Below are 16,537 nucleotides of genomic sequence, written 5' to 3'. Positions count from 1 at the left end.
GGTAATGAGCACAAGGCACTATAGTGGTGGGGTGAGAGGCAGTGATATAGATGGTGTTGCACCATGGACAGTAGTATAGATGGTGGTGCACAAGGGGTGGTGGTATAGATGGTGGTACATTATGAGCAGGATAGTGCAGGTGGTGCTATAGATGGTGGTGCACAAGGGGCGGTGATATAGATGGTGGTGCACAAGGGGCGGTGGTATAGATGGTGGTGCACAAGGGGCGGTGGTATAGATGGTGGTGCACAAGGGGCGGTGGTATAGATGGTGGTGCACAAGGGGCGGTGGTATAGATGGTGGTGCACAAGGGGTGGTGGTATAGATGGTGGTGCACAAGGGGTGGTGGTATAGATGGTGGTGCACCAAGGGCGGTGGTATAGATGGTGGTGCACAAGGAGCAGTGGTATAGATGGTGGTGCACAAGGGGTGGTGGTATAGATGGTGGTGCACCAAGGGCGGTGGTATAGATGGTGGTGCACAAGGGGCGGTGGTATAGATGGTGGTGCACAAGGGGTGGTGGTATAGATGGTGGTGCACAAGGGGTGGTGGTATAGATGGTGGTGCACAAGGAGCAGTGGTATAGATGGTGGTGCACAAGGGGCGGTGGTATAGATGATGGTGCACCAAGGAGCAGTGGTATAGATGGTGGTGCACAAGGGGCAGTGGTATAGATGATGGTGCACCAAGGATGGTGGTATAGATGGTGGTGCACAAGGAGCAGTGGTATAGATGGTGGTGCACAAGGGGCAGTGGTATAGATGGTGGTGCACAAGGGGCGGTGGTATAGATGGTGGTGCACCAAGGATGGTGGTATCGATGGTGGTGCACAATGGGTTCTGGAACAGCGGACAATGGACCTGATTCAAGCTTAGATTTGGTCACCAATGACCGTTGCTTTGTGGTTGGGGTGCACATCTCCCACTCTTTCATTGACAGACTGTAGGTTTTTGGGGGTGGTGACAGGGAGCGTTTCTCAAATCTTAAGTATGTCATGACCATTTTGGTGACCTGTTTCAACCAATAAATACGCCTTGGGACTCAGCGCACATGGCTGCGACATCTCCATAGTGATGTGCATTCAGAGGAACCATAGAGGTGCTCAGAGGTGGGATGATGGAACCAATGTTCCCAGGTGTGACTGATGCTGCATATTTGGATCTAAGTGGTGAATGTTAGAAGCTGCCGCAAGCGTCTTGTTCCAAAGACATCTCCTGCAGCATTTGCAAATCTTGTCGCATCCACTGCGATCAAAGACGCAGAACTGTAATAACCAGCGTCTATCCTGAATCAGGCCCAGTGCTCTGTACTGATTATCCTGTAACTAGTGATTCTTTCTTCTGCGGCAGTCGTCGGGGGCCACAGGGATTACAGTGGGCTGGAGCGGATGAGCGACCATTCCAGCACCAGAAAGGGTAAACTTCTTGGCTGCTCCCAGGTCAGCCAGGCTCCTCCCCTCCTCTACCCCGCCTCCAGGCCAGGCTCCTCCCCTCCTCTAACCCACCTCCAGGCCAGGCTCCTCCCCTCCTCTACCCCGCCTCCAGGCCAGGCTCCTCCCCTCCTCTACTCCACCTCCAGGCCAGGCTCCTCCCCTCCTCTACCCCGCCTCCAGGCCAGGCTCATGCCCGTCTCTACCCGCCTCCAGGCCAGGCTCCTGCCCTCCTCTACCCCGCCTCCAGGCCAGGCTCCTCCCCTCCTCTACCCCACCTCCAGGCCAGGCTCCTCCCCTCCTCTACCCCACCTCCAGGCCAGGCTCATGCCCGTCTCTACCCCGCCTCCAGGCCAGGCTCCTGCCCTCCTCTACCCCGCCTCCAGGCCCAGCTACTTTCAGTGTTAGATGTGCTGGCAGGAGCCACCACGCACTACAGAGGGGCTGCCTTATGCAGCCTTACTTCCTATTTAAAAGACTTTATTTCTTTTTTTTTTCTTCTTTTACACTGACTTGGTGTCAGTGACAGGGCAGCAGGCTGGGGGTCTGCCACTCCATCGCCCGGGCCCGGCAGCCACACACCACCCACGATGCATGAGTGGAGGTGGTGTATCCAGCTGGCACTGGGCAACCGACAGCCATCACCGGGCACCAGGACACCAGATGAAGATTTGCTAGTAGGGGGAGTGGGCTCCCCTCACACAACCCTTCCCCGGGGGACAGGAGGTGTAGGACATACACACATGGAACATGGAGAGCTCTCAGCCATTCCTGCCGGACCACTTGGGCAAGTCCCCCCTGTACCCCTCCTACAAGGATGACAGGTTACAGTCCTTTATGCTCCTGCCGGCCATAGTGATTTGCGGAGCTCAGTGCCAGGTTATTATTTGCATTGTATGCCTCTGTATGGGCGCTGTGACTTATACTGTAATAACACCATCACTGCCTGGCAGACGTATATTGTGTTACTGTACCAGTCTAGCTGCCTCTTGTACAATGTCAGGGGGCAGCGGTAGTGACACAGGGGCCTCTATATTGGTGCCCTGCACACATTGCAAGGCTGGCGTCCCCCAGCTTGAGGAGGGTTTATGCCAACAGTTCCTCTCAGGAACATGCCGGGACTCAGTCCCTTACTCAGGTTATGTCGCAGTTAGTAGATAAGCTGTCATCTGCACCATCCCTGCGGCCAGGGCCATCCACGTCTCCAGACTGTGCCCCCCTTGTGGAGGAGCCTGCCTGGGCACGTGCTTTGCCAGCCTCTATTCAGGGTAGACATCCTTGCTGAGAACGTGTGGAAGCAGTACGGCTCCAGTCAGTGGGGCCCCTTCTCTCAGACCCCTCCTCCATCAGGACAGCTGATATGAGCAGGGGCCCTGTTTGACATGGTTCATCAGCAGCTCCATATACCAGAGGTACACCGCAGAGCTCTGCAGTTCTGTGTTCGGCGTCTCCTCTCCCTCAGGTGGGTCTCGGTCCAGTGCTCTTCATGGGGTCGACCTTCGACTTGTTATGCACAATTCCACTCTCGCACAAATCTACGAACACACCGGATTGCCTTGTCAAGATCATTTTCAATCCACTGGTGGACTCTCGTCGCCAAGGATGCCAGTCTTTACGGTTGGGGAGCGGTCACGTATCCGACATCTTTACAGGGGCTGTGGAATCCACAAGAATCCCTCCTGTATTTCAATGTCCTCAATTTGAGGGCAGTCCTGCGGGATCTCCGCCAGACGGAGCCTTGGCATCAAGGTCACCCGGTGCAGGTCCAGTCACACAACACAACAACAGTGGCTTATATTAACCACCAGGGTGGCACTCTCCCGCGGCCGTCAGACTCTGGATGCAGTCAAATGGACCCTCCATCCAGAAGTGTTCCAGATGTTGGTTGACCATTGGGACAAACCATGGGTGGACTTGATGGTCTCATGCCACAGTCACCAGGTCACTCTGTACGGGTCCAAGTCTTGAGACCCAGGGGCTTGCAGGGTCAATGCACTGTCAACCCCATGGCCTGAGGTATGCCTTTCCCCCCCATCTAGCTCCTCTTCAAAGTATTTCATACGTTGAAGGCTGAGGGGGGGGCAATTTGATCCTGGTGGCCCCGCATGGGCACAGGAGGATCTGGTTCTCAGATATGCAGGCCCTGTTGGTGGCCATCCGTCTGCCTTTATGGCCAGATCTCACGGGGCTGTAGAGACCACCTTGTTAAGGGCCAAGGGCTTTACTTCAAGGGTCATATCAACTATGCTCAGGGCCCATCAGCCTTCTTTGGCTGGTGCTTATTTTTCCTGGTGTCGCTCTTATAGGTTTAATCCCAGGAATTACCGTTTGTCTAGGATTTTGTCCTTTCAGTAAAAGAACTTGGAGGCTGGCCTCTGCCTGTCTTCTTTAAAGGTACAGGTCTCGGGCCTCTCTCCATTCTGTTCTGCGGGTGATGGGCTTTTTTGCAGGATCTCCCCTCCATCTGGCAGGGGGTCCTGCGAATCCAACCTCCTTTTGTTCTCCCAGTTATTCTGTGGTATCTTTCTCTGGTTCTTTAGGCCCTTCAGTCTGTGGCCCTTTGCTGGCTTACCTGGACAACGGTTTTCCCGTTGGCCATCGCTTCAGCCATGAGGGCCCGGTCAGCTCTGTCCTGTTAGTCTCCTTTCCTAGTCTTTCATCCTCATAGGGCGGATTCTTTGAACTGTTCCTTCACACCTCACCAAGGTGGTTTCCGAGTTTCATGTCATCCAGGAGATAGTGGTCCCTGCCCTTCGTAGGCCTGATGCCTCTCCTGAGCAGTGTTCCCTGGATGTTGTCCGTGCTTTGCACGTCTATGTACTTCACGCTGGAACACTTCTGAAATCTCTAGTGGAAAAAGAGGGAGTCAGATTTCCGAAGAGGAGTTGGCCTGCTACCAAGCAGACTATTGCACGATGGCTGCGGTCGGTTATCAAGCAGGCTTACTTGGGCACCTCCCTCCCAGTTCTTGTGAGGTTCAGGCTCATTCCACTAGGTCTGTGGGTGCGTCTTGGGCTGTTACGGGTCGTGCAACAGCAGAGCAACTTTGGACGGCGGCGACTTGATTGTCTGTTAATTCTTTCTTACGCTTTTATGCGTTGGACACCTGCTGTGCCACACACATACACACACATACACACACATACACACGCGCGCACACACATATATATGTTTGGTTTTGTTTCTGTATGGGTTTCTCTTCCTTCTAGCTGGTCTCCTGTCTGGCTTTGTCCAAACTGAAGGAACTGGGCCTGGAGGCGGGGTAGAGGAGGGGAGGAGGAGTCTGGCCTGAAGGCGGGGGTAGAGGAGGGGAGGAGGAGCCTGGCTGACCAGGGAACAGGCAATAAGTTTAACCTTTCTGGTGCTGGAATGGTCTCGCTCATCCGCTCTCTACCAACTGTAATCCCTGTGGCCCCTGACGTCCTCAAACAAAGAGATTTAAAGACATTAATCTCCTTTTAACCCCTTCACCATAACTAGTAATGACGTATTCTGTGCTCTTACCCAATGTTGCTTCTTCACCTGTTACTGTTCCTTCTCCTCAGGAAGAGGATGATGATGATGGGTTTGGTGATCCAGATGAGGACTTCTCAAGGTTTGTGCCAGCTTATACAGACAGCCTAGTATCAACAGAAGGGTGTTTGTTCCTTCAGCCATAGACAGGCTTATCTGTCCTTGGGCTGGTGTCCTGGGGTTACAGGGATGGTGCTCCGGGTCCTTGGGCTGATGTCCCGAGGTTACAGGGATGGTGCTCCGGGTCCTTGGGCTGGTGTCCTGGGGTTACAGGGCTTGTGTCCTGGGATTACAGGGATGGTGTCCTGGGTCCTTGGGCTGCTGTCCTGGGGTTACAGGGCTGGTGTCCTGAGGTTACAGGGCTGGTGTCCTGGGTCCTTGGGCTGGTGTCCTGGGGTTACAGGGATGGTGTCCTGAGGTTACAGGGATGGTGACCTGGGTCCTTGAGCTGATGTCCTGGGGTTACAGGGATGGTGCTCCGGGTCCTTGGGCTGGTGTCCTGGGGTTACAGGGATGGTGCTCCAGGTCCTTGGGCTGGTGTCCTGGGGTTACAGGGATGGTGCTCCGGGTCCTTGGGCTGGTGTCTTGGGCTTACAGGGCTGAGGTCCTGGGTCCTTGGGCTGGTGTCCTTGGGTTACAGGGCTGGTGTCCTGAGGTTACAGGGCTGGTGTCCTGAGGTTACAGGGCTGGTGTCCTGAGGTTACAGGGCTGGTGTGCTGGGGTTACAGGGCTGGTGTGCTGGGGTTACAGGGATGGTGTCCTGGCATTGAGCGTATATCCGGCTTCTCCGCTGTAGGACGGCGTGTGTGTATACGGCACTGAGCGTATATCCGGCCTCTCCGCTGTAGGGCGGCGTGTGTGTATACGGCACTGAGCGTATATCCGGCCTCTCAGCTGTAGGGCGGCGTGTGTGTATACGGCACTGAGCGTATATCCGGCCTCTCCGCTGTAGTACTGTGTGTGTATACGGCACTGAGCGTACATCCGGCCTCTCCGCTGTAGGGCGGTGTGTGTATACGGCACTGAGCGTACATCCGGCCTCTCCGCTGTAGGGCGGTGTGTGTATACGGCACTGAGCGTATATCCGGCCTCTCCGCTGTAGGACGGCGTGTGTGTATACGGCACTGAGCGTATATCCGGCCTCTCCGCTGTAGTGCGGCGTGTGTGTATACGGCACTGAGCGTATATCCGGCCTCTCCGCTGTAGTACTGTGTGTGTATATGGCACTGAGCATATATCCGGCCTCTCCGCTGTAGGACGGCGTGTGTGTATACGGCACTGAGCATATATCCGGCCTCTCCGCTGTAGTGCGGCGTGTGTGTATACGGCACTGAGCGTATATCCGGCCTCTCTGCTGTAGTACTGTGTGTGTATACGGCACTGAGCATATATCCGTCCTCTCCGCTGTAGGGCGGCGTGTGTGTATACGGCACTAAGCGTATATCCGGCCTCTGCACTGTAGGGCGGCGTGTGTGTATACGGCACTGAGTGTATATCCGGCCTCTCCGCTGTAGGATGGCATGTGTGTATACGGCACTGAGTGTATATCCGGCCTCTCCGCTGTAGTACTGTGTGTGTATACGGCACTGAGTGTATATCCGGCCTCTCCGCTGTAGGGTGGCGTGTGTGTATATGGCACTGAGCGTATATCCGGCCTCTCTGCTGTAGTACTGTGTGTGTATACGGCACTGAGCGTATATCCGGCCTCTCCGCTGTAGGGCGGTGTGTGTGTATACGGCACTGAGTGTATATCCGGCCTCTCCGCTGTAGGGCAGCGTGTGTGTATATGGCACTGAGCGTATATCCGACCTCTCCGCTGTAGGGCGGCGTGTGTGTATACGGCACTGAGCGTATATCCGGCCTCTCCGCTGTAGTACTGTGTGTGTATACGGCACTGAGCGTATATACGGCCTCTGCTGTAGTACTGTGTGTGTATACGGCACTGAGCGTATATCCGGCCTCTCCGCTGTAGGGCAGCATGTGTGTATACGGCACTGAGCGTATATCCGGCCTCTCCGCTGTAGTACTGTGTGTGTATACGGCACTGAGCGTATATCCGGCCTCTCCGCTGTAGTACTGTGTGTGTATACGGCACTGAGCGTATATCCGGCCTCTCCGCTGTAGGGTGGCGTGTGTATACGGCACTGAGCGTATATCCGGCCTCTCCGCTGTAGTACTGTGTGTGTATACGGCACTGAGCGTATATCCGGCCTCTCCGCTGTAGTGCGGCGTGTGTGTATACGGCACTGAGCGTATATCTGGCCTCTCCGCTGTAGGACGGCGTGTGTGTATACGGCACTGAGCATATATCCGGCCTCTTCGCTGTAGGACGGCGTGTGTGTATACGGCACTGAGCGTATATCCGGCCTCTCCGCTGTAGTGCGGCGTGTGTGTATACGGCACTGAGCGTACATCCGGCCTCTCCGCTGTAGTACTGTGTGTGTATACAGCACTGAGCGTATATCCGGCCTCTCCGCTGTAGGGTGGCGTGTGTATACGGCACTGAGCGTATATCCGGCCTCTCCGCTGTAGTACTGTGTGTGTATACGGCACTGAGCATATATCCGGCCTCTCCGCTGTAGTGCGGCGTGTGTGTATACGGCACTGAGCGTATATCCGGCCTCTCCGCTGTAGTGCGGCATGTGTGTATACGGCACTGAGCGTATATCTGGCCTCTCCGCTGTAGTACTGTGTGTGTATACGGCACTGAGCGTATATCGGCCTCTCCGCTGTAGGGCGGCGTGTGTATACGGCACTGAGCGTATATCCGGCCTCTCCGCTGTAGTACTGTGTGTGTATACGGCACTGAGTGTATATCCGGCCTCTCCGCTGTAGGGTGGCGTGTGTGTATACGGCACTGAGCGTATATCCGGCCTCTCTGCTGTAGTGCGGCGTGTGTGTATACGGCACTGAGCGTATATCCGGCCTCTCTGCTGTAGTGCGGCGTGTGTGTATACGGCACTGAGCATATATCCGGCCTCTCCGCTGTAGGACGGCGTGTGTGTATACGGCACTGAGCGTATATCCGGCCTCTCCGCTGTAGGACGGCGTGTGTGTATACGGCACTGAGCGTATATCCGGCCTCTCCGCTGTAGGATGGCGTGTGTGTATACGGCACTGAGCGTATATCCGGCCTCTCCGCTGTAGGATGGCGTGTGTGTATACGGCACTGAGCGTATATCCGGCCTCTCCGCAGTAGTACTGTGTGTGTGTATACGGCACTGAGCATATATCCGGCCTCTCCGCTGTAGTACTGTGTGTGTATACGGCACTGAGCGTATATCCGGCCTCTCCGCTGTAGTACTGTGTGTGTATACGGCACTGAGCGTATATCCGGCCTCTCCGCTGTAGGATGGCGTGTGTGTATACGGCACTGAGCGTATATCCGGCCTCTCCGCAGTAGTACTGTGTGTGTGTATACGGCACTGAGCATATATCCGGCCTCTCCGCTGTAGTACTGTGTGTGTATACGGCACTGAGCATATATCCGGCCTCTCTGCTGTAGTACTGTGTGTGTATATGGCACTGAGCGTATATCCGGCCTCTCCGCTGTAGGGCGGCGTGTGTGTATACGGCACTGAGCGTATATCCGGCCTCTCTGCTGTAGTACTGTGTGTGTATACGACACTGAGCGTATATCCGGCCTCTCTGCTGTAGTACTGTGTGTGTATACGGCACTGAGCGTATATCGGCCTCTCCGCTGTGGGGCGGCGTGTGTGTATACGGCACTGAGCGTATATCCGGCCTCTCCGCTGTAGTACTGTGTGTGTATACGGCACTGAGCATATATCCGGCCTCTCCGCTGTAGGGCGGCGTGTGTGTATACGGCACTGAGCGTATATCCGGCCTCTCCGCTGTAGTACTGTGTGTGTATACGGCACTGAGCGTATATCCGGCCTCTCCGCTGTAGGACGGCGTGTGTGTATACGGCACTGAGCATATATCCGGCCTCTCCGCTGTAGGGCGGCGTGTGTGTATACGGCACTGAGCGTATATCCGGCCTCTCCGCTGTAGGGTGGCGTGTGTGTATACGGCACTGAGCGTATATCCGGCCTCTCCGCTGTAGTACTGTGTGTGTATACGGCACTGAGCGTATATCCGGCCTCTCCGCTGTAGGGTGATGTGTGTGTATACGGCACTGAGCGTATATCCGGCCTCTCTGCTGTAGTACTGTGTGTGTATACGGCACTGAGCATATATCCGGCCTCTCCGCTGTAGGACGGCGTGTGTGTATACGGCACTGAGCGTATATCCGGCCTCTCTGCTGTAGGGTGGCGTGTGTGTATACGGCACTGAGCATATATCCGGCCTCTCCGCTGTAGGGTGGCGTGTGTGTATACGGCACTAAGCGTATATCCGGCCTCTCCGCTGTAGGACGGCGTGTGTGTATACGGCACTGAGCGTATATCTGGCCTCTCCGCTGTAGTACTGTGTGTGTATACGGCACTGAGCATATATCCGGCCTCTTCGCTGTAGGACGGCGTGTGTGTATACGGCACTGAGCGTATATCCGGCCTCTCCGCTGTAGTGCGGCGTGTGTGTATACGGCACTGAGCGTATATCCGGCCTCTCCGCTGTAGTACTGTGTGTGTATACGGCACTGAGCGTATATCCGGCCTCTCCGCTGTAGGGTGGCGTGTGTGTATACGGCACTGAGCGTATATCCAGCCTCTCTGCTGTAGTGCGACGTGTGTGTATACGGCACTGAGCGTATATCCGGCCTCTCCGCTGTAGGACGGCGTGTGTATACGGCACTGAGCGTATATCCGGCCTCTCCGCTGTAGGACGGCGTGTGTATACGGCACTGAGCATATATCCGGCCTCTCCGCTGTAGTACTGTGTGTGTATACGGCACTGAGCGTATATCTGGCCTCTCCGCTGTAGGACGGCGTGTGTGTATACGGCACTGAGCGTATATCCGGCCTCTCCGCTGTAGTACTGTGTGTGTATATGGCACTGAGCGTATATCCGGCCTCTCTGCTGTAGGGCGGCGTGTGTGTATACGGCACTGAGCGTATATCCGGCCTCTCCGCTGTAGGGTGGCGTGTGTGTATACGGTACTGAGCGTATATCCGGCCTCTCCGCTGTAGTACTGTGTGTGTATATGGCACTGAGCGTATATCCGGCCTCTCCGCTGTAGTACTGTGTGTGTATACGGCACTGAGCGTATATCCGGCCTCTCCGCTGTAGTACTGTGTGTGTATACGGCACTGAGCGTATATCCGGCCTCTCCGCTGTAGTACTGTGTTTGTATACGGCACTGAGCGTTAATCCGGCCTCTCCGCTGTAGGATGGCGTGTGTGTATACGGCACTGAGCGTATATCCGGCCTCTCTGCTGTAGTACTGTGTGTGTATACGGCACTGAGCATATATCGGCCTCTCCGCTGTAGTACTGTGTGTGTATACGGCACTGAGCGTATATCTGCCTCTCCGCTGTAGGGTGGCGTGTGTGTATACGGCACTGAGCGTATATCCGGCCTCTCCGCTGTGGGGCCACGTGTGTGTATACGGCACTGAGCGTATATCCGGCCTCTCTGCTGTAAGGCAGCGTTTGTGTATACGGCACTGAGCGTACATCCGGCCTCTCCGCTGTAGTACTGTGTGTGTATACGGCACTGAGCGTATATCGGCCTCTCCGCTGTAGGATGGCGTGTGTGTATACGGCACTGAGCGTATATCCGGCCTCTCCACTGTAGGGCGGCGTGTGTGTATACGGCACTGAGCGTATATCCGGCCTCTCTGCTGTAGTACTGTGTGTGTATACGGCACTGAGCGTATATCCGGCCTCTCAGCTGTAGTACTGTGTGTGTATACGGCACTGAGCGTATATCGGCCTCTCCGCTGTAGGACGGCGTGTGTGTATATGGCACTGAGCATATATCCGGCCTCTCCGCTGTAGTACTGTGTGTGTATATGGCACTGAGCGTACATCCGGCCTCTCCGCTGTATTGCGCGTGTGTGTATACGGCACTGCACGTATATCTAGCCTCTCCGCTGTAGTATTGCTTGTGTATACGGCACTGAGCGTATATCTAGCCTCTCCGCTGTAGTATTGCTTGTGTATACGGCACTGAGCATATATCCGGCCTCTCTGCTGTAGTACTGTGTGTGTGTGTATACGGCACTGAGCGTACATCCGGCCTCTCCGCTGTATTGCGCGTGTGTGTATACGGCACTGCACGTATATCTAGCCTCTCCGCTGTAGTATTGCTTGTGTATACGGCACTGCACGTATATCTAGCCTCTCCGCTGTAGTATTGCTTGTGTATACGGCACTGAGCGTATATCTGGCCTCTCCGCTGTAGGGCGACGTGTGTGTATACGGCACTGAGCGTATATTCGGCCTCTCCGCTGTAGGGCGGCGTGTGTGTATACGGCACTGAGCGTACATCCGGCCTCTCCGCTGTAGTACTTTGTGTGTATACGTCACTGAGCGTATATCCGGCCTCTCTGCTGTGGGATGGCATGTGTGTGTGTGTATACGGCACTGAGCGTATATCTGGCCTCTCCGCTGTAGGACGGTGTGTGTGTGTGTATACGGCACTGAGCGTATATCCGGCCTCTCTGCTGTAGTGCGACGTGTGTGTATACGGCACTGAGTGTATATCCGGCCTCTCCGCTGTAGTATTGCGTGTGTATACGGCACTGAGCGTATATCCGGCCTCTCCGCTGTAGGATGGTGTGTGTGTGTATACGGCACTGAGTGCCGCATGTGGGGACGCGGAATACACGTCAAGTAATCCACTTCCCCTTCGCGGGCTCGGTGCGCTCGACGCACTTTATAAAATCAACAGGTTGAGAGGACACATTCCGCGTCCCATAGCGAGTCTCGCCACGCTTCGAACTCATGTGGATTGTGGGGGTGTGCTAAATTGCATTGCATGGAAATCGCATGAGATCCGCGCGCGCTAGCGCAGTTTTTAATACACATGTACCTTTTTAGATGTATTAGGTGTGAGGGTGGTTGGACCTACTAAGTGTGGGAGATGGACTGGTGGTTGGCCCTATTGGGTGTACGGGTGTGGGGCTGGAGGTTGGACCTACTCGGTGTGAGGCTGGTGGTTACATGTATTGGGTGTGGGGGTGGTTGGACCTATTGGGTGTGGGAGATGGACTGGTGGTTGGACCTATTGGGTGAATGGGTGTGGGGCTGTAGGTTGGACCTACTCGGTGTGAGGCTGGTGGTTACATGTATTGGGTGTGGAGGTGGTTGGACCTATTGGGTGTGGGAGATGGACTGGTGGTTGGACCTATTGGGTGAATGGGTGTGAGGCTGGTGGTTAGACCTATTGGGTTTGATGCATTGGGTTTGGAGCTGGTGGCTGGACCTACCGATTTAGGGAGTTTGGCTGGTGATTGGACCTACTGGATGTGAGGCTGGTGGTTAGATGTGTATTGGGTGTGGGGGTGGTTGGACCCATTGGGTGTGGTAGATGGACTGATGGTTGGACCTATTGGGTGTGGGGCTGATTGTTAGACCTACTGGGTTTGAGGCTGGTGGTTAGATGTATTGGGTGTGGGGCTGGTGGCTGGACCTACCGAGTGTGGGGACGGACTGGTGGTTGGACCTATTGGTTTTACGGGTGTGGGGCTGGTGGTTGGACCTATTGGGTATGGGGCTGGTGATTTGACCTACTGGGTGTAAGGCTGGTGGTTAGATGTATTGGGTGAGGGGGTGGGTGGAGCTATTGGGTGTGGGAGATCTACTGGATACCTGGGTGTGAGGCTGGTGGTTAGACTTATTGGGTTTAAGGCTGTGGTTAGATGTATTGGGTGTGGGGCTGGTGGCTGGACCTACCGAGTTAGGGAGTTGGGCTGGTGGTTAGATGTATTAGGTGTGGGGGCGGTTGGACCTATTGGGTGTGGGAGATGGACTGGTGGTTGGATCTACTGGATACCTGGGTGTGAGGCTGGTGGTTAGACTTATTGGGTTTGAGGCTGGTGGTTAGATGTATTGGGTGTGGGGCTATTGGCTGGACCTACCGAGTTAGGGAGTTGGGCTGGTGGTTAGATGTATTAGGTGTGGGGGTGGTTGGACCTATTGGGTGTGGGAGATGGACTGGTGGTTGGACCTATTGGGTGAATGGGTGTGGGGCTGGTGGTTAGACCTATTGGGTTTGAGGCTGGTGGTTAGACCTATTGGGCTTGAGGCTGGTGGTTAGATGTATTGGGTTTGGGTTTGCGGCTGGTGGCTGGACCTACCGAGTTAGGGATTTGGGCTTGTGGTTGGACCTACTAGGTGTGAGGCTGGTGGTTAGATGTATTGCGTGTGGGGGTGGTTGGACCTATTGGGTGTGGAAGATGGACTGGTGGTGGGATCTATTTGGTAAATGGGTGTGGGGCTGGTGGTTAGATGTATTGGGTGTGGGGCAGGTGGCTGGACCGACCGAATGTGGGGACGGACTGGTGGTTGGACTTATTGGTTTTACGGGTGTGGGGCTGGTGGTCAGACCTACTGGGTGTGAGGCTGGTGGTTAGATGTATTGGGTGGTTGGACCTCCTGGGTGTGGGAGATGGACTGGTGGTTGGCCCTATTGGGTGCATGGGTGTGGGGCTGGTGGTTAGATGTATTGGGTGTGGGGGTGGTTGGACCTATTGGGTGTGGGGGTGGTTGGACCTATTGGGTGTAATCTATGTGTTGAGGTTACTGTGATGGTGGGAAATACATGTTTCTCCTTCTCGCTCGCTCTCTCTGACATCACTAGTGACCTGTAGAAGTGGTGACATCACATTAATGTTTATCATTTTGGTTGGTAAGCTGCTCAATCAGAGGTGTGTCATTCAGGTGACAAAAGGGAGGGGTAATTCTGTCTAGGAAAAAAAAAACATTTTGTATCCCAATTGCACACTGAATGAGAAAATAACTACATATTGATCAGATAATACAGAGATGTTGGTTGCATATATCTGCAGATATAGGGCTAAGCCCCCAGGCCGTGCGTCAAGGCCTCTCTGTCACTGGGGGTCCCTAATACTGGGTATGGGTCTGGGGTGTGGGCCCCCAATATGCCGACACAGGCTGAGTACTCCAGGGCAGCACACAAATGAAAATTAGTAGGGGTTAATAAGAAGCACATAGGTGCTATGTAGGGAAGTGAAGGTGGGATTAAAATACAAAATATATACAATGTGATAGGAAAAATAAGAGTTAATAAAGTGTTAGGGTGTGCTGACCTGGAGCAGACCAGCCCTATCAACACAGGGGGAACCACATTCCCAAACCCATCCCATAAGCAATAACATATATGTCTGGGCTTAATAGCCCAGTGTAAGGCCACATGATAATGGCTTATAACGTCTGAGAGCCAGCTTACCTGGAGATACCCCTGGCTTCTCCAATGGCACTCAGGTGTCAGCAATCCCTCCTAATGCTGACCCATCTATGCCTCTCAACTGCACAACATTTTGGTTGGTAAGCTGCTCAATCAGAGGTGTGTCATTCAGGTGCCAAAAGGGAGGGGTAATTCTGTCTAGGAAAAAAAAAACATTTTGTATCCCAATTGCACACTGAATGAGAAAATAACTACATATACACATTAATGTTTATACTTGTACACTCATGTGTTATAATGCTTGTCTCTTCCTGAAGCTGCTTTATGGAGGAATGTGCAGACACAATGGGTAACGTGTGACATACTACGCTGGTCTCTTATCTCATAGAACGCACCCATGTTACATGTTATCAGACCTCGGCCCACAGGAGCTCACACTCTATATTCCCTCACGTTAGGGGACAACTTTCTGAATAGTCTATCAATATATTTATGACATGACACCGGAATCCAGAGAACCTGTAGAAAGCCCACACAAACGCGAGCATATAAACTCCACACAGATACAGTATGACCCTTGTAGCTAATTTCTGACACCAATACTGAGACATCAGTGCTGACCAGTACGCATCCACACTCCATATACTTTCCTGGCTCCTCACTGTCACTACTCCATACTCCATATACTGTCCTGGCTCCTCGCTGTCATTACTTCTCCATACTCCATATACTATCCTGGCTCCTCGTTGTCACTACTCCTCCATACTCCATATACTGTCCGGGCTCCTCTCTATCATTACTTCTCCATACTCCATATACTGTCCTGGCTCCTCACTGTCACTACTCCATACTCCATATACTGTCCTGGCTCCTCGCTGTCATTACTCCCCCATAGTCCATATACTATCCTGGCTCCTCGTTGTCACTACTCCTCCATACTCCATATACTGTCCTGGCTCCTCTCTGTCATTACTCCTCCATACTCCATATACTGTCCTGGCTCCTCACTGTCACTACTCCTCCATACTCCATATACTGTCCTGGCTCCTCTGTCATTACTCCTCCATACTCCATATACTGTCCTGGCTCCTCGCTGTCATTACTCCTCCATACTCCATATACTGTCCTGGCTCCTCGTTGTCACTACTCCTCCATACTCCATATACTGTCCTGGCTCCTCGCTGTCATTACTTCTCCATACTCCATATACTATCCTGGCTCCTCGTTGTCACTACTCCTCCATACTCCATATACTGTCCTGGCTCCTCACTGTCACTACTCCTCCATACTCCATATACTGTCCTGGCTCCTCGCTGTCATTACTTCTCCATACTCCATATACTGTCCTGGCTCCTCGTTGTCACTACTCCTCCATACTCCATATACTGTCCTGGCTCCTCTCTGTCATTACTCCTCCATACTCCATATACTGTCCTGGCTCCTCGTTGTCACTACTCCTCCATACTCCATATACTGTCCTGGCTCCTCTCTGTCATTACTCCTCCATACTCCATATACTGTCCTGGCTCCTCACTGTCATTACTCCATATACTATCCTGGCTCCTCACTGTCACTACTCCATACTCCATATACTGTCCTGGCTCCTCGCTGTCATTACTCCATATACTATCCTGGCTCCTCGTTGTCACCACTCCTCCATACTCCATATACTGTCCTGGCTCCTCTGTCATTACTCCTCCATACTCCATATACTGTCCGGGCTCCTCTCTATCATTACTTCTCCATACTCCATATACTGTCCTGGCTCCTCACTGTCATTACTTCTCCATACTCCATATACTATCCTGGCTCCTCGTTGTCACTACTCCTCCATACTCCATATACTGTCCGGGCTCCTCTCTATCATTACTTCTCCATACTCCATATACTGTCCTGGCTCCTCACTGTCACTACTCCATACTCCATATACTGTCCTGGCTCCTCGCTGTCATTACTCCCCCATAGTCCATATACTATCCTGGCTCCTCGTTGTCACTACTCCTCCATACTCCATATACTGTCCTGGCTCCTCTCTGTCATTACTCCTCCATACTCCATATACTGTCCTGGCTCCTCGTTGTCACTACTCCTCCATACTCCATATACTGTCCTGGCTCCTCGCTGTCATTACTTCTCCATACTCCATATACTATCCTGGCTCCTCGTTGTCACTACTCCTCCATACTCCATATACTGTCCTGGCTCCTCACTGTCACTACTCCTCCATACTCCATATACTGTCCTGGCTCCTCGCTGTCATTACTTCTCCATACTCCATATACTGTCCTGGCTCCTCGTTGTCACTACTCCGCCATACTCCAT

General features: G+C 53.6%; 1 protein-coding gene across 3 annotated transcripts in view; it reads left to right on the top strand.

The window, feature by feature from the left end:
- LOC146064938 (low density lipoprotein receptor adapter protein 1-B-like) overlaps positions 1-16,537 on the top strand; it is a 110,016-nt gene that overhangs the window by 58,829 nt on the left and 34,650 nt on the right. Inside the window, exons 8-9 of one of the 3 annotated variants that reach the window (XM_083178979.1) lie at positions 4,975-5,024; positions 14,533-14,564. In XM_083178979.1, the coding sequence (XP_083035105.1) occupies positions 4,975-5,024; positions 14,533-14,564 (82 nt within the window). The remainder of the gene's footprint in view (positions 1-4,974; positions 5,025-14,532; positions 14,565-16,537) is intronic. The other 2 variants (XM_083178981.1, XM_083178980.1) reach the window with 2 other exon arrangements.

This window comes from Crinia signifera, chromosome 3 (assembly GCF_055691185.1).
Source record: "Crinia signifera chromosome 3, ASM5569118v1, whole genome shotgun sequence".
Lineage (NCBI taxonomy): Eukaryota > Metazoa > Chordata > Amphibia > Anura > Myobatrachidae > Crinia > Crinia signifera.
The sequence above is the reverse complement of the archived record's forward strand: the minus strand, read 5'-3'. Positions and strand labels throughout refer to the sequence as shown.